This window comes from Anomaloglossus baeobatrachus, chromosome 1, assembly GCF_048569485.1.
Source record: "Anomaloglossus baeobatrachus isolate aAnoBae1 chromosome 1, aAnoBae1.hap1, whole genome shotgun sequence".
Taxonomy (NCBI): Eukaryota; Metazoa; Chordata; class Amphibia; order Anura; family Aromobatidae; genus Anomaloglossus; species Anomaloglossus baeobatrachus.
The window spans coordinates 935976166-935994716 of record NC_134353.1 but is presented as its reverse complement, the minus strand read 5'-3'; the positions used below and the strand labels follow the sequence as shown (position 1 = coordinate 935994716).

The 18551-nt window shown below is 47.7% G+C and overlaps 1 protein-coding gene across 1 annotated transcript in view; it reads right to left on the bottom strand.

Annotated features, from left to right (window-relative positions):
- Nucleotides 1–18551, bottom strand: part of LOC142256577 (class I histocompatibility antigen, F10 alpha chain-like) — a 139329-nt gene that overhangs the window by 33918 nt on the left and 86860 nt on the right. Inside the window, exons 5-7 of the mRNA XM_075328334.1 lie at nucleotides 17701–17799; nucleotides 14391–14420; nucleotides 10854–10902 (exon numbers count right to left, since the gene is read on the bottom strand). Of these exons, the coding sequence (XP_075184449.1) occupies nucleotides 10856–10902; nucleotides 14391–14420; nucleotides 17701–17799 (176 nt within the window). The 3' untranslated portion in view covers nucleotides 10854–10855. The remainder of the gene's footprint in view (nucleotides 1–10853; nucleotides 10903–14390; nucleotides 14421–17700; nucleotides 17800–18551) is intronic.

The window sequence follows — 18551 nt, the reverse complement described above, 5'->3', positions numbered from 1 at the left end:
GAGTGCGCAGGATGGGAGATGTAGCACGATGGGGGGTGCGCAGCATAGGGGATGGAGCACGATGGAGAGTGCACACCTCCCCCCAACACACACACACGCGCGCGCGCGCGCACTGCACAACACACCACACACACACACTGGAAACCACAAACAACTGCCCTACACAGACACCCACACACAGACAACGCTGCACACACAAATATACGCACATACTGCACATATATATAACAAAAATCATACATGAACTACACAATACGTAAATTCTAGAATACCCGATGCGTAGAATCGGGCCACCTTCTAGTATATATATATATATATAATGTGTATGTATATATATATGTGTGTGTGTATATATATATACAGTCCAGTGAGGGCTGGAGCACACTTAGCTGTCCTCCGCCCCCCTCACTAATCACTCTGGGGCACCAGATTCCCGCACTTTTGTAGTTACGCCCACGGCTCCCTCCTCCCCTGTGAACGCCGACAGCCATGTTTTAAGCACATTCTGCCGGTGGAGGACTTCTGGCTGCACCTCTGGGAGACCCGAGGCAGGGAATCTGGTGGCCACACACCGCTTGAGCGATCGGTAAGCCACACCGGTCACCCGGTGCTGGGCCCCCTAGAGTGCCGAACTGTATGTATGTATATATATATGTATATATATATAATATATATATATATATAAAATTATATTTGTATACATTTTCTCGGTTCGGCTGTACTGTTAGCTTGTGGCTATATATCCCTCAGTGATCACTCTCCTGGGAGACAACAGCATGTCGTTCACAAGGAGCAAGGGTGCCAAGACACAGGGTTATTTTGCAACCTGTACCTCTTGTGCGGCTATGCTACCTGCAGGTTCCACCTACCCTCACTGTGAGCAATGCTTGGGCCCTGTGGCACTCGCTCAGCCGGAGCCTGGGGCACTGGTGGGACCCTCGGCCCAGGTAGAACCGCCGGCTTCCCCTGTCCAGGCGGCAGGGACAGAGTTTGCAGCTTTTGCTGAGAAACTCTAAGTCACTTTCACAATCCATGGCTCAGTCTATGGACAAATGGTCTGCTAAGATACTAGAAGCTTTGCAGTCCAGACCGGCCCTTACACAGGCCCCGGGCACTGCGGGATCGCCCCCAGGCCCCTCTCAGTCTGCGACGAAGCGTGCTCCTGGGGTGGCCTCTAGTTATTACGTGGAGGACTCCGGCACGGACCGCAGTCCCAGACCGGCTAAGCGGGCTCGCTTAGAATCTTCCCCGACTTCATCACGCTGTTCGGGGTCTCAGCTTGAGGACTCTGATGAGGTGGAGGTCGCAGCCCAGGACTCTGACCCTGACGTTGCTCTCAATCTTGATACACCTGAAGGGGACGCCATAGTAAATGACCTTATAGCGTCCATCAACCAGGTGCTACATCTTTCTCCCCCAACTCCACCTATAGAGGAGTCGGCCGCACAGCAGGAGAAGCACCAGTTTAGGTTTCCCAAACGTACTCGGAGTGCTTTCTTCGATCACTCGAACTTCAGAGATGCTGTCCAGAAGCACAGGGCTTTCCCGGACAAGCGCTTTACTAAACGCCTTAATGACACACGTTACCCCTTCCCCTCTGACGTAGTTAAGGGTTGGGCTCAATGTCCCAAGGTGGATCCTCCAGTCTCTAGACTGGCGGCTAGATCCGTAGTAGCAGTGGCTGACGGTTCAACGCTCAAGGATGCCACGGACAGGCAGATAGAGCTCTTAATGAAATCCATCTATGAAGCCATAGGCGCGTCCTTTGCCCCAGCCTTTGCAGCAGTGTGAGCACTCCAGGCTATCTCAGCTTGTCTGTCTGAGATTAATGCGGTCACCCGTACCTCTGCTCCGCAAGTAGCGTCTTTGACTTCTCAGGCGTCGGTATTTTCATCCTACGCCATGAATGCTGTCCTGGACTCGGCTAGCCGTACAGCGGTAGCATCCGCCAATTCGGTGGCAGTCCGCAGGGCCATGTGGCTACGCGAATGGAAGGCAGACTCTGCTTCCAAGAAGTTCTTGACCGGTTTGCCTTTTTCTGGCGACCGATTGTTTGGCGAACAATTGGATGAAATTATTAAGCAATCCAAGGGAAAGGACTTGTCCTTACCCCAGCCCAAACCAAAGAGACCTCAGCAACGAAAAATTCAAGCGAGGTTTCGGTCCTTTCGGCCCTCAGCCAGGTCCCAATCCTCCTCGTCCAACAGGCCACAGAAGAGCCAGAGAAACTCTTCTGCATGGCGGTCTAAGTCACGTCCTCCAAAGACCGCCGGAGGCACCGTCTCCAAGGCGGCCTCCTCATGACTTTCGGCCTCCCCAAACCGCATCCTCGGTCGGTGGCAGGCTCTCCCGCTTTTGCGACGCCTGGTGGCCACATGTCCAAGACCGATGGGTGAGGGACATTCTGTCTCACGGTTACAGGATAGAGTTCAGCTCTCGTCCTCCGACTCGTTTTTTCAGAACATCTCCGCCCCCCGAGCGAACCGTTGCACTTTCTTTGTCGCTCTATTGGGAGACCCAGACAATTGGGTGTATAGCTACTGCCTCCGGAGGCCACACAAAGCACTACACTTAAAAGTGTAAGGCCCCTCCCCTACTGCCTATACACCCCCCGTGGGATCACGGGTTCCTCAGTTTTCAAGCTTTGTGCGAAGGAGGCTGACATCCACGCATAGCTCCACTGTTTAGTCAGCAGCAGCTGCTGACTATGTCGGATGGAAGAAAAGAGGGCCCATACTAGGGCCCCCAGCATGCTCCCTTCTCACCCCACTCTTTGTCGGCGGTGTTTGTTAAGGTTGAGGTACCCATTGCGGGTACGGAGGCTGGAGCCCACATGCTGCTTTCCTTCCCCATCCCCCTCAGGGCTCTGGGTGAAGTGGGATCTTACCGGTCTCCAGGCACTGAGGCCGAGCTCCATCCACAGCCCCTGGGATCTGCTGGACATGGAGCTGAGTATCGTCAGGGACAGGGCCCTGCTACATTAAGGTACTCTGTGTCCCCGTGCAAATCGCGCACACACACACCAGCATTGCTGGGTGTGTTAGTGCGCCCGGGACAACAGCGCTGCGCGCGTGTGCCACACTATCTTCAGCTAGCTGAAGGAGTTAATGGTTTGGAAACGGTCGCGCCGGCCGCTGCCGTCAGTTTTAACTGCGGCGCGGCTGGGACTTGTGGTTCGCCGGGGACTTCCGCGCTGGCCGTGCATATATGACGGCCGCGCTTACTACTACAGTCCCCGGCTTTTTGCGGCCTAGTTCGTTTCGTTCCCGCCCCCAGGCCTGCCAGTCAGAGTGGGGGCGGGACGCTGTGCAGAACGTCAGCGCCGAGGGCTGGAGTTTACTTTACATACTCCAGCCCTCACACTGAACACAGTGAGACGCTGGTTTCCCGCTCTTCGTCTGAGGCACGCCCACGGTCCGCCCCTCTTCACTGAACGCCGGCAGCCATTCCTGACGTGCTGTTTGAGCTGGAGAAGGGGAGACAAGTTATGGGAGACCCAGGCACGGGATTCTACCGACCACACACCCGCTTTCAGCGGGCGGTAAGCGGCACCTCTGGTGCCTACCCCACTTGTGCTGCAGTGTTCATTTGTATTTTTATGCTATACATTGCACTGTACTGGCGCTGGTAATTCTTCACTGTATACCCTCTTGGATTGCTTTGAGACAACAGCATGTCGTCCGCAAAAACCAAGGGTGCCAAGGCACAGGCTTTCTATGCTGCCTGTACCGCATGTGGGGCTACTCTACGGCAGGTTCCACTGACCCCCATTGTGTACAGTGCTCGGCCCCTGTGGCACTTGCTCGGCCGGGGCCTCTGCTAGAGGTGACCCAGGGAGAACCACCTGTGAATACTGTCCAGGTGACGGGGACAGAGTTTGCAGCTTTGCTGATAGATTATCTGTGACTATGACTAAAATCCTAGAAACTTTGCAGTCTAGACCAGTAACTCAGACCATGGGCACGGTTGAATCACTGTCCCCTGGTCCCCCTCAGTTGGAACAGCTCCGGGCTCCGGAGGTGTCCCATGCATTCCAGGGTGACGGCTCTGACACGGACGACAGTCCCAGACAGCCTAAGCGAGCTCGCTATGAGCGACCCTCGACTTCATCACACTGGTCAGGGTCCCAACAGGATGACTCTCTGTACGACGAGGCAGAGGTAGCGGATCAGGATTCTGATCCTGGGACCGCTCTCAGACTGGATACACCGGATGGTGACGCCATAGTGAATGATCTCATAGCGTCCATCAATAAAATGTTGGATATTTCTCCCCAAGCTCCTCCAGCGGAGGAGTCAGCTTCACAGCAGGAGAAATTCCATTTCAAGTACCCCAAGCGTAAATTAAGTGCCTTTCTGGACCACTCTGACTTCAGAGAAGCAGTTCAGAAACACTACGCTTCTCCAGATAAGCGTTTCTCCAAACGGCTTAAGGATACACGCTATCCCTTTCCCCCTGACGTGGTCAAGAGCTGGACCCTGTGTCCAAAGGTGGATCCTCCAATCTCCAAGCTTGCGGCTAGATCTTTAGTTGCAGTGGAAGATGGGGCTTCACTTAAAGATGCCACTGATAGGCAGATGGAGCTCTGGCTGAAATCCATCTATGAAGCTATCGGCGCGTCGTATGCTCCTGCATTCGCAGCTGTATGGGCACTCCAAGCTATTTCAGCTGGTCTTGCGCAAATTGACACTGTCACGCGTACATCGGTTCCGCAAGTAGCGTCCTTAACCTCTCAAATGACTGCATTTGCGTCTTACGCTATCAATACTGTCCTGGACTCTACGAGCCGTACGGCAGTGGCGTCCGCCAACTCCGTGGTTTTACGCAGAGCATTGTGGTTAAGGGAATGGAAGGCAGATTCTGCTTCCAAAAAGTGCTTAACCAGTTTGCCATTTGCTGGTGACAGACTGTTTGGTGAGAGATTGGATGAAATCATTAAACAATCCAAGGGTAAGGATTCATCCTTACCTCAGCCCAGACCAAATAAACCACCAACAGAGGAGGGGACAGTCGAGGTTTCGGTCCTTTCGAGGCTCGGGCAGGTCCCAATTCTCCTCGTCCAAAAGGACTCAAAAGGATCAGAGGAGTTCGGATTCTTGGCGGGCTCAGTCACGCCCAAAGAAAGCAGCCGGAGGAACCGCTACCAAGGCGGCTTCCTCGTGGCTTTCGGCCTCCTCTCTCCGCATCCTCGGTCGGTGGCAGGCTCTCCCGCTTTTGCGACATTTGGCTGCCACAGGTCAAAGACCGTTGGGTGAGAGACATTTTGTCTCACGGGTACAGGATAGAGTTCAGTTCTCGTCCTCCAACTCGATTTTTCAGAACTTCTCCGCCTCCCGACCGAGCCGATGCTCTTCTGCAGGCGGTGCGCTCTCTAAAGGCAGAAGGAGTGGTGATCCCTGTTCCTCTTCAGGAGCAAGGTCACGGTTTTTACTCCAATTTGTTGGTGGTGCCAAAAAAGGACGGGTCTTTCCGTCCTGTTCTGGACCTAAAACTGCTCAACAAGCATGTGAAAACCAGGCGGTTCCGGATGGAATCCCTCCGCTCCGTCATCGCCTCAATGTCTCAAGGAGATTTCCTAGCATCAATAGAAATCAAAGATGCTTATCGCCACGTGCCGATTGCTCCAGAGCACCAGCGTTTTCTACGCTTCGTTATAGGAGACGAACACCTTCAGTTCGTAGCCCTGCCTTTCGGTCTGGCGACAGCCCCAAGAGTCTTCACCAAGGTCATGGCAGCAGTAGTAGCTGTCCTGCACTCTCAGGGTCACTCCGTGATCCCTTACTTGGACGATCTACTTGTCAAGGCACCCTCTCAAGAGGCATGCCAACACAGCCTGAACTCTCCAGAGTTTCGGGTGGATCATCAACTTTTCAAAGTCAAATCTCACCCCGACCCAATCGATAACATATCTTGGCATGGAGTTTCATACTCTCTCAGCGAAAGTGATGCTTCCGCTGGACAAACAGCGTTCACTACAGACAGGGGTGCAATCTCTCCTTCAGGGCCAGTCGCACCCCTTGAGACGCCTCATGCACTTCTTAGGGAAGATGGTAGCAGCAATGGAGGCAGTCCCTTTCGCGCAGTTTCATCTGCGTCCACTACAATGGGACATTCTCCGCCAATGGGACGGGAAGTCGACGTCCCTAGACAGGAACGTCTCCCTTTCTCAGGTGGCCAAGGATTCTCTTCAGTGGTGGCTTCTTCCCACCTCATTGTCAATAGGAAAGTCTTTCCTACCCCCATCCTGGGCGGTGGTCACAACGGACGCGAGTCTATCAGGGTGGGGAGCAGGGTTTCTCCACCACAGGGCTCAAGGTACGTGGACTCAGCAAGAGTCCACCCTTCAGATCAATGTTCTGGAAATCAGAGCAGGGTATCTTGCCCTACAAGCCTTCCGGCAGTGGCTGGAAGGCAAGCAGATCCGAATTCAGTCGGACAACTCCACAGCGGTGGCATACATCAACCACCAAGGAGGGACACGCAGTCGGCAAGCCTTCCAGGAAGTCCGGTGGATTCTGACGTGGGTGGAAGGCACGGCATCCACCATATCCGCAGTTCACATCCCGGGCGTAGAAAACTGGGAAGCAGTCTTCCTCAGTCGCCAGGGTATGGACGCAGGGGAATGGTCTCTTCACCCGGACGTGTTTCAGGAAATTTGTCGCCGCTGGGGGATGCCGGACGTCGACCTAATGGCGTCCCGGCACAACAACAAGGTTTCGGCCTTCATGGCACGGTCTCACGATCTCAGAGCTCTGGCGGCGGACGCCTTAGTTCAGGATTGGTCGCAGTTTCAGCTCCCTTATGTGTTCCCACCTCTGGCACTGTTGCCCAGAGTGCTACGCAAGATCAGGTCCGACTGCCACCGCGCCTTCCTCGTCGCTCCAGACTGGCCAAGGAGGTCGTGGTACCCGGATCTGTGGCATCTCACGGTAGGACAACCGTGGGCGCTACCAGACCGGCCAGACTTGTTGTCTCAAGGGCCGTTTTTCCATCAGAATTCTGCGGCCCTCAACCTGACTGTGTGGCCATTGAATCCTGGATCCTAGCGTCTTCAGGATTATCTCAAGGGGTCATTGCCACCATGAGACAGGCTAGAAAACTATCCTCTGCCAAGATCTACCACAGGACGTGGAAGATATTCTTATCTTGGTGCTCTGCTCAGGAAGCTTCTCCCTGGCCATTTGCATTGCCTACTTTTCTTTCCTTCCTGCAATCCGGATTGGAAAAAGGTTTGTCGCTCGGCTCCCTCAAGGGACAAGTCTCAGCGCTATCTGTATTTTTTCAGAAGCGCCTAGCACGACTTCCTCAGGTACGCACGTTCCTGCAAGGGGTTTGTCATATCGTCCCTCCTTACAAGCGGCCGTTAGAGCCCTGGGATCTGAACAGGGTTCTAATTGCTCTCCAGAAGCCGCCTTTTGAGCCTATGAGGGATGTTTCCCTTTCTCGCCTTTCACAGAAAGTGGCCTTTCTAGTAGCGGTCACGTCTCTTCGGAGAGTGTCCGAGCTAGCAGCGCTGTCATGCAAATCTCCCTTCCTGGTGTTTCACCAGGACAAGGTAGTTCTGCGCCCGATTCCGGAGTTTCTCCCTAAGGTGGTATCCTCCTTTCATCTCAATCAGGATATCTCCTTACCTTCTTTGTGTCCTCGTCCAGTTCATCAATGTGAAAAGGATTTGCATTTGTTGGATCTGGTGAGAGCACTCAGAATCTACATTTCCCGCACGGCACCTCTGCGCCGCTCGGATGCACTCTTTGTCCTTGTCGCTGGCCTGCGTAAAGGGTCGCAGGCTTCCAAGTCAACCTTGGCTCGGTGGATCAAGGAACCAATTCTTGAAGCCTACCGTTCTGCGGGGCTTCCGGTTCCCTCAGGGCTGAAGGCCCATTCTACCAGAGCCGTGGGTGCGTCCTGGGCATTACGACACCAGGCTACGACTCAGCAGGTGTCAGGCAGCTACCTGGTCTAGTCTGCACACTTTCACGAAACACTATCAGGTGCATACCTATGCTTCGGCGGATGCCAGTCTAGGTAGGCGAGTCCTTCAGGCGGCGGTTGCCGTTGTCGGCTCTTTTTATCGGGGTATTCTTTTACCCACCCAGGGATTGCTTTTGGACGTCCCAATTGTCTGTGTCTCCCAATGGAGCGACAAAGAAGAAGGGAATTTTGTTTACTTACCGTAAATTCCTTTTCTTCTAGCTCCTATTGGGAGACCCAGCACCCGACCCTGTTCCCTTCGGGCTGTTTGTTCTTTTGTGTACACATGTTGTTCATGTTGAATTGTTCTTTTGGTTCATGGTTTTCAGTTCTCCGAACATCCTTCGGATTGAATTTACCTTAGACCAATTTATAAGTTTCCTCCTTCCTGCTTTTGCACCAAAACTGAGGAGCCCGTGATGCACGGGGGGGTGTATAGGCAGAGGGGAGGGGTTACACTTTTTAAAGTGTAATACTTTGTGTGGCCTCCGGAGGCAGAAGCTATACACCCAATTGTCTGGGTCTCCCAATAGGAGCTAGAAGAAAAGGAATTTACGGTAAGTAAACAAAATTCCCTTCTTTATACTCGCCTGTCTCAGGCTGCTGCTGTCTCTTGCTTCTAGGCCGGCTAATTATGCTCCTGAATATTCACTGCACAGTGACCTGGAAGTATCAGCAGAGGGGAGACAGAGGTGGCCGGAGACAGCAGCGAGGGAGACATCAGCAACATGGATAGGTGAGTATAGAAGTCCCTGATCTCTGTGTGCTATCACGGATAGCACACGGAGAACACAGGTGGGCCAATATCACGGCACACGGAGGGCCATATGCATCTTTAACACTTCAGTGAATAATGTATGTGTTTTTGACTGATGTGTGAAAGAGGCCTTAATGACATTTCTTATATGTATTTCTGTAAAACTAAAGTTAATTAAGTGACATCCTTTTCACTGTGATTTTTTTTTTCTTGTGCAGACAATTTTTATCTAATTATGATGGAGTAATCCCCGCTTGTTTTTGTCAGCAGTTGTATTATATATACAGTACAGACCAAAAGTTTGGACACACCTTCTCATCTCTAGAACAACTATTAAGAGGAGACTTTGTGCAGCAGGCCTTCATGGTAAAATAGGTGCTAGGAAAACACTGCTAAGGACAGGCAACAAGCAGAAGAGACTTGTTTGGGCTAAAGAACACAAGTAGGGTTGAGCGGACTCGGATCTGCAAAATCCAGACCGCACGGTTTGAGGAACCGATCCGAGTTCGACCAGTACCCTGGATTAGGGGTGGACGATCCGGACCTTTTTTTTTTTTTTTTTCCTTTCTCCCCCTCTCCCTCTGCCTCTGCCTCTCTCTCCTCTCTTCTCTCTCTCCTCAAAACAGAGTCCAAATTTGACATCTTTGGATCCAACCACCGTGTCTTTGTAGAAAAGGTGAACGGATAGACTCTACATAGCATGGAGGTGTGATGGTGCTTTGCTGGTGACACTGTTGGGGATTTATTCAAAATTTAAGGCATACTGAACCAGCATGGCTACCACAGCATATTGCAGTGGCGTGCTATTCCATCTGGATTGTGTTTAGTTGGACCATCATTTATTTTTCAACAGGACAATGACCCCAAACACACCTCCAGGCTGTGTAAGGGCTATTTGACTAAGAAGGAGAGTGATGGGGTGCTACACCAGATGACCTGGCCTCCAGTCACCAGACCTGAACCCAATCGAGATGGTTTGGGGTGAGCTGGACCGCAGAGTGAAGGCAAAAGGGCACACAAGTGCTAAGCATCTCTGGGAACTCCTTCAAGACTGTTGGAAAACCATTTCCGGTGACTACCTCTTGAAGCTCATCAAGAGAATGCCAAGAGTGTGCAAAGCAGTAATCAAAGCAAAAGGTGGCTACTTTGAAGAACCTAGAATATAAGACATATTTTCAGTTGTTTCACACTTTTTTTTAAATATTTCATTCCACATGTGTTAATTCATAGTTTTGATGCCTTCAATGTGAATCTACAATTTTCAGAGTCATGAAAATAAAGAAAACTCTTTGAATGAGAAGGTGTGTCCAAACTTTTGGTCTGTACTGTGTGTATATATAAACTATATATACACAGTATATATAACAGAAAATTATTTTTAATTGTTTAAAATAAAAAATATTTTTAAGGCATAATATAATCTGTTGTTCTTTTGTTTAAAAAAGGATCTTTGGATACTGCAGAGATTTTCCTGTAGAGTTACAGACAGTATCAGACCCCATCCACTGTCTTACAGTTGCAAACCTCATTAAATAGGCCCCATTATCTCCTTGCTTTAAAGTCTCCCTCAGGCTTGGGCCCTCTCCCATCCCGATTCTCCAGAACCTTCTACAATGGACTCTCTCTTCATAGTTGTGAGAACTGAATAATGACCCGGACCATGTATCAGGGGCTGAAAGTAAGATCCCATCCCTGACACTGCGGAGAAATATCACACTGAACTTCATATCTGGGTCTCGGACTCTTGCAGGAGCGACCGAGTCCTTGTTACCATTTCCTCTCTGGACTCTCTGACTCTGTAGCGCACATATGATTCAGTATCAGTCATCCACAGCCTGGTGTTTGGTTTTGTGTTGGGACTAAATGAGAGTTGTGCAGTTTCTGTTTTCTTACTTTCTCCATTTTTAGTGTATGACTAGAAGTAAATGGATCTCTGCTCCCCATAGTCTGCACAATCCGTATACCGGGAATATACAATATTGACATTCTCCTTTTATAAGTGACTATTATATTATAAATGATATATTCCTCTACAATCCTCCCCTCCTCCCCATTTTTTTCTTTACCCCAGTAGGTTTCTCCTAATTCTTCCTTCATTACATTTACAGAAGACGTCACCACTCACCATTAGGCTTTGGCTTGATTATTGGACGAGTCGGAAGATGCGTCCGTAGCTGTGAAAATAGGAAATGATTTATTGCAAAATTCCAGATTTTTATAAGATGTCACAGATGAAATATGACGGGAAGATGAAGGAACTTGTGAACTACTTTACTGCTTGTTGTTTATTTTTAGCTTTTCATGTTTTCTTTGTGTACAGATGATTTCAGTATTCAATAGAAAATTCTGGTTTTCTTTTGCCCATTGAGCGATTAACACACAAAATGCCGTAGGTTTATGTCCTGATGGGGTGTAACTTACTGTATCAGGATGTACATGCAAGTCCCTGGGATGTCGCTGGTACAGGAGTTGTGCCACATGCAGTGACATATACAGTCATATGAAAAAGTTTGGGCACCCCTATTAATGTTAACCTTTTTTCTTTATAACAATTTGGGTTTTTGCAACAGCTATTTCAGTTTCATATATGTAATAACTGATGGACTGAGTAATATTTCTCGATTGAAATGAGGTTTATTGCACGCTTCAAATCATCCCACAGATGTTCAATGATATTCAGGTCTGGGGACTGGGATGGCCATTCCAGAACATTGTAATTGTTCCTCTGCATGAATGCCTGAGTAGATTTGGAGCGGTGTTTTGGATCATTGTCTTGCTGAAATATCCATCCCCTGCGTAACTTCAACTTCGTCACTGATTCTTGCACATTATTGTCAAGACTCTGCTGATACTGAGTTGAATCCATGCGACCCTCAACTTTAACAAGATTCCCGGTGCCGGCATTGGCCACACAGCCCCAAAGCATGATGGAACCTCCACCAAATTTTACAGTGGGTAGCAAGTGGTTTTCTTTCTTGTTTTTTTGCCTCCATGCATAACGCCTTTTTGTATGACCAAACAACTCGATCTTTGTTTCATCAGTCCACAGGACCTTCTTCCAAAATGTAACCGGCTTGTCCAAATGTGATTTTGCATACCTCAGGCGACTGTTTGTGGCGTGCTTGCAGAAACGGCTTTTTTCGCATCACTCTCCCATACAGCTTTTCCTTGTGCAATGTGCGCTGTATTGTTGACCGATGCACATTGACACCATTTGCAGCAAGATGATGCTGCAGGTCTTTGGAGGTGGTCTGTGGATTGTCCTTGACTGTTCTCACCATTCTTCTTCTCTGCCTTTCTGATATTTTTCTTGGCCTGCCACTTCTGGGCTTAACAAGAACTGTACCTGTGTTCTTCCATTTCCTTACTATGTTCCTCACAGTGGAAACTGACAGTTTAAATCTCTGAGACAACTTTTTGTACCTTCCCCTGAACAACTATGTTGAATAATCTTTTTCAGATCATTTGAGAGTTGTTTTGAGGAGCCCATGATGCCACTCTTCATAGGAGATTCAAATAGGAGAACAACTTGCAAGTGGCCACCTTAAATACCTTTTCTCATGATTGGATACACCTGCCTATGAAGTTCAAAGCTCAATGAGGTTACAAAACCAATTTAGTGCTTTAGTAAGTCAGTAAAAAGTAGTTAGGAGTGTTCAAATCAAGAAATTGATAAGGGTGCCCATACTTTTGCACCGTTCAAATTTTGTTTAAATACGGATTGCCCATTTTCTGTTAGTACAATAAACCTTATTTCAATGCAGAAATATTACTCAGTCCATCAGTTATTAGATATATGAAACTGAAATAGCAAAAACCCAAATTGTTATAAAGAAAAAAGGTTAACATTAATAGGGGTGCCCAAACTTTTTCATATGACTGCAATGCTCAGCTCCCACTACACCTTCTGGGACCGGAGCTCATTCTGCTTTAAAGAAAATATGTCACCAGATTTCTGCCACCTAATCTGAGAACAGTGTAATGTACAGACAGAGATCTTTATTCCAGCGATATCTCTTACTGGGCTGCTTGCTGTAGTTTTGATAAATTACAGTTTTATCAGCAGGAAATTATCATTAGAGGACTAGTAAACCTGCTGCCAGGTAGTCCACTATATTCATGAGCTCTGTATACCCCATCACCACCACTGTATGGCAATTTTCTGCCTATGCACAGTATACACAACTGCAAATCAGGGATGTGGGCAGGGTTATTCAGAGCTCAGCATTCAGAGAACTGATAGATCGCCTGCTGATAAGGCAGTGATTTTATGAAAATAGCAGGCAGCCCAGTAAGTGATACATCGCTGGAATCTGGGTCTCTGCCCCTATAAAATGCTGGTACTAGCAAAAACCTGATGACAGATTCATTTTAAAATAAACAACTAACAATGTTGGACTCATTAAAATCTGTCACCCCCCCCCAAGTTCTAATTGAACCATTTATAGAGGGGACTCAGCCCCTATAAAAACCAGACTTGTTCTGTAGATTTTAATTCTTACATTTCATATAAAACGTTTTATTGTATATGTAATGAGAGGTCCTCTGTGCACCATTGGTGGGACTCAGTGCACCGTTCTGCCTCCTCAATTACAATTCTCCGTATCACCCAGTAATATGATTGATGCACAGGGCCACATGAACTGAAAACCATGCCCTGTACACACTGACACTGCAGGAGCCGAGTACACATACACTGTCAGTGTGCACAGTGCGTTCTGATCCCTCTCCTGTCTCCAGCAGCCGCTCGCTGCACACTGGATCACATGGTAGCAGGAAGCCATTGCTGAAATGTGAGGTAGATGAGTGTGCGCGCACTGACACTGCAGGAGCCAAGTGAGTGCGGGCATACACTAAGGAGTGCTCTTATGTGCAGTGAGCTACCACTGCGGTCAGGACAAGAGGTGAGAATGTCACTGAACACACTGACAATGTGCTCTGAGCCTCTGCAGTGTCAGTGTGTGCATGGCTGGGGGGGTAAGTTGAGGCAGAGCCCCAAAGCAAGCGTCGATCAATATAAGTGAAAATGCGGATGATAACTAAAGGTGCAGAATGGTGCACTGAGCCCTCGGCCTTTCCAAGGGTGCACCAAGGACCCCTCATTTACATATCTAGTCAAATTATTTTTCTATAAAATAAAAGAAGCAAAATCTAGTGTGCAAGTATTTTTATGGAGGCCAAGTCCCCTATATGAAAGTATAAAAAATTTAATGAAAGTTTTGGGGGCTCTCCAACTCCCTTAAATGTAAAATTAAAAGGGTGATGTACAGGATTAGCAGGACACAGTTGGTTTCTTCCTGGCTCAGCGCCTCCCCTGTCCACAGGTCATGTCTGGTATTGCAGCTTCATTGTAGTAAATAGGGCTGAGCTCCGATCCATCACATACAACCTGTGGATTGGTCTGATGACGACGTATTTAAAATAATGCAGCCATGTTTGTCTCATCCTGCACAACTCGTGTGTTATTAGGGCAAATGTGTTTCCTAGATAGGGGTCCTCTAATTATGTCTCCTTCCTCTATGATCCAGAATGGAGAATCGATCTGTAAGCTCAGCCTTTCCTCTGGAGACTCAAGACACCCATGTATTTCCCCAATGCCGGCTGCGACCTATAGCATATTTGCCAAAAACGCTCATCAAAGCCACATTTGCAGAATACTCACTGCTGGTCGTCGTGTATCCGGCTTTCCTTCCTACAATAAGCAGAGAAGATGGAATTAGGACGAGAAACCAGAAGACGCCATTATCCATTATCATTGGTGACATATAATAACACTGTGTAATGGGGCAGGGGTGAGGGGAGATGATATACAGTCAGGAGGACATAAACATAGAGCTGATATGAAGTCAAAGAGCTTGTCTTATGTCATCTGTTCAAAGGACTTTATCTCAGACGCTTTGTGGCTTATCAATATGCATTTTGGCAAATTCCAGTCTTGCTTACGATTTGCTTTCAACAGGGGTTTACTCCTTGGTCACCTTCGTTGAAGTCCACTTTGGCCAAGACTGAGATCTGAAACAGATTTACCTTGACCTTGGAGTTCACCTCTAATCTCTTTGAAAATGGTTCTCTTTAGTTACCATTCTTATTATCTGTCTCTTCAATTTATCATTAATTTTCCTCTTCCGGTCACAGTCCCATAGACCTTAAACATCTGAGTATGTGCAGTTGTAGTAACTGGAATATCAAGCTATTTGAAGAGGTTTTAAAGTTTCAGCTTTAACATGTTTGTGTATAATTTTCTTTCTAATCTCATGAGACAACTCTCTCCTTAGCTTCCTTTGTTTCATGTTCAGTGTAGTTCACACCATAATAACAAACCGTACAGTGACTACTTTTCACCCTATAAATAGGCAGACTGGCTGACTATATGTGCCTATGGTGAAATTATTTTCAATCTTTTCTAGGTGAGCCATCTCACAGCCATATGTTGTAACTGGAAACAGAATTGCAGTGACCAGTCTTTGACACTGATTGAGATATCTTTGCACTTCCACTGCTGGTCCATGCTCATGATGGTTGTACACCCCAGTGCTATCTGATGCTTTATCTCTGCTGTCGTTCCGCCAGTGTGATAAATGAAGAGGTCGACCACTTCTATTTCTTCATTGGTGATTTATTACATGGACTTCCTCCTTGTTGATAGTTAGGATTTTGGTTTTCTTGGTGTTCAGGTAAGTCGTATTTTCTCAGTTTTGAGCTAGAAGTCCTTCTCACTCTCTACCAGCATAGATGTATCATTTACAGGTAGTTTCTGGTACTCCCTCTTCTTTTATATGATCTATCTCAGGTTTGAGATGTGATCACGGGTCCTTCTAACTTTTCAAAATCCAGTTTTGAGTTTCACTATGAAGGATGATGCCCAAGCACTCCTAAGTTCCCTCTAAGAGCACCTTGCAGGCTTAGGGAATTGTGGTGATTGTTCTATCGTAGGATGAGGATGAATGATGAGGATGCATGATGGATAAGGAGGATGATGACGAGGATTGATGATGATGACGATGGATGGATGATGGATGATGAGGGTGATGAATGGATGGATGATGGATGGCTGATATTTTCCAGTCTTATGGCCATGAGCATGTCTTCTCACATCTTGTGGCATGCTGCTGTCACTGCAGTTCATAAGACTGGTTTAAGCCGCTCTGCAGAGGTACCGTCAATGCCAGGTGTTTGGCTGTAGTTTCAGTGTCCAATCCACTTCACTTTCAAATCGGTCCGGATCTGGGTTGTCTTTGCCTCCTCACTCCTCTTGATGATCACTGCTGGCATATAGTTCCTCTTTGTATTCCTTCCATCTCTGCTTGATGTCCTGCTGGTCACTAATGTCATTGCCATTATGGTCATTGATGGTCGCTTGGCGAGCCAAGAAAGACTTCACTTATTTTGCAGTGACAAATACTTCCCTGGTGTAGCTCTTCTTATAGGCTTATTCACGGTTGATGAAACGAGCATTGAAGTAAATTATCAGCATTTCATAGATTTTCAAACTTTTTTTTAAACCTATTTTATTTGATGTCAGCAAGCATCATTCATGTAAAGAGTGCCAATATCAGTGTCAGAGCAGATTTAGGTTTTTCTATTTTTCCCTCCCATTGTTTTTTTTGTTTAAAATTGTTGTTTATCATTTGCTCTTTTATATTTAACACGAGTGATGAGTGGTCTACACAAAAAACAGTTTCACTTGATTCATTTTTTTTTTTTAGGCTACTTTCACACATCCGGTTTGAGCAGTGCGGCTCAATCTGGCTGTGAAACCTATGCAACGGATGCGGCGAAAACACCGCATCCTTTGCCTAAACTTTTTACATGCGGCTCATCCGTTTTTTTCCGATTGCGGCACGCTACTGAGTATGCGCAGTGGAAGAAACCGCATGCGGCGGCCGGATGCGGTTTTTTCCGCATCGCGCCGCATCCGGTGTCCATAGGCATGCATTGAAAAATGCGCCGCAGCGGCCGGATGCGGCGCGATGTGGTTTTTTTTGCCGGACAAAAAAACGTTGCAAGCTACGTTGCCTCCGGCCGCCGCTTTAATTAATTTTGCCGCATCCGGAAAAAAACGAATGCAACGCAAAGCCATCAGGCACAATCCGGTAACAATGCAAATCTATGGGGAAAAAACGGATGCGGTACTGGATCCGTTTTACCCGTTTTTTTCCGGATTGTGCCTGATGGAAAAAAACTGATGTGTGAAAGTAGCCTTAGGAGCTATTCCACATTATGTACTGAAACTTCATGGGTGGCAATAACAATCAGCAGGACTGTAGCTATTGTAATGATTCAAATGGGCCTTGACAGAAAAAAAGGTTCTGCACTCCTGCTTTATCTGAATGCTTTTTAGGAGACAGTCTTTGCCCTTCCAAGCAGTTATTGGGTGCTGTGATGCCTTCTATACCAATTGAACTTTTTCCTTTGAAGTTATTGTTGATCTGATAAATGATTGATTTCGGGGAAATACTACAAGTAGCAATGTCCTTGCCTGTAAATCACTTTTGATGAAAAGCAATGATAATTGTATGTGTCTCCATGGCAAGGAATCACTGCAATTTTTTTGTGTTTCATCTGATCACTCTTCATCACTATCCAGAGTTAATGCAAATTGCCACTATAAAAAGGGAAACCGCAAACTTTAAGCCCAAAATTTGCATCACATTCAAACTTTTGGCCATGACTGTATATGGGAAACTTCATAGCTGCTATCCTCACCAACTAACTCAGAGACAGCTGTATATTAGAGACAGAACCTTTAGAGGGGAAAACTGGTGAAAATAAGGATACAAGTCATATAATGGGCAGAAATAGTGTTATTCCTCTTGTAGACACAGGACAGATTATTCTGAACAGTCACTTGATATGACAGATGCACTTTAGTGAATGGTGTGGAAGTACAATTGGAGAAATACATTAATTACATTTTTTGCTGTTTATTTTACAGAATTTATAATGAGAAGCGCAGGATTACTGACACTTACTTTTATATATCACAAATACAACAATGACGAGAAGAGTGATAGCGAGGACCACCACAGCAACGACCACAGCGATGACCCAGACACTGGACTTCTCTGGTTCTGGTTAGAAAACAGAAAGGTAAATGATCTGCGGATTCTACTGAGAGCGTCCTGTATCGGCCTCACATTAGTCTCCTCCGCTGTAGTGAGGACATATGTGCAGTGTAGTGTTAGGCGGGCTTTGCACGTTGCAACATCGGTAACAATGTGTTACCGATGCTGCAGCGATAGTCCCGCCCCCGTCGCACGTTCAATATATAGTGAAAGCTGCCGTAGCGATTATTATCGCTACGGCAGCTTTACACGCACATACCTGCCGTGCGACGTCCCTCTGGCCGGCGACCCGCCTCCTTCCTTAGGGGGCGGGTCGTGCGGCGTCACAGTGACGTCACACGGCAGGCGGCCAATTGAAGTGGAGGGGCGGAGATGAGCAGGATGTAAACATCCCGCCCACCTCCGTCCTTCTCATTGCAGCCGGGAGGCAGGTAAGGTGAAGTTCCTCGCTCCTGCGGCTTCACACACAGCGATGTGTGCTGCCGCAGGAGCGAGGAACTACATCGTACCTGTCGCTCCCCCGGCATTATGGAAATGTCGGAGGCTGCAGCGATGATACGATGACGACGATTTTGCGCTCGTTCATCGTATCATCTAGGATTTACACACTACGACATTGCAAGTGACGCCGGATGTGCGTCACTTTCGATTTGACCCCACCGACATCGCACCTGCGATGTCGTAGTGTGCAAAGCCCGCCTTAGTGTCACAAAACCTCATTCACATGTGGAATTTTCCACTGCAGATTTCCACATTCA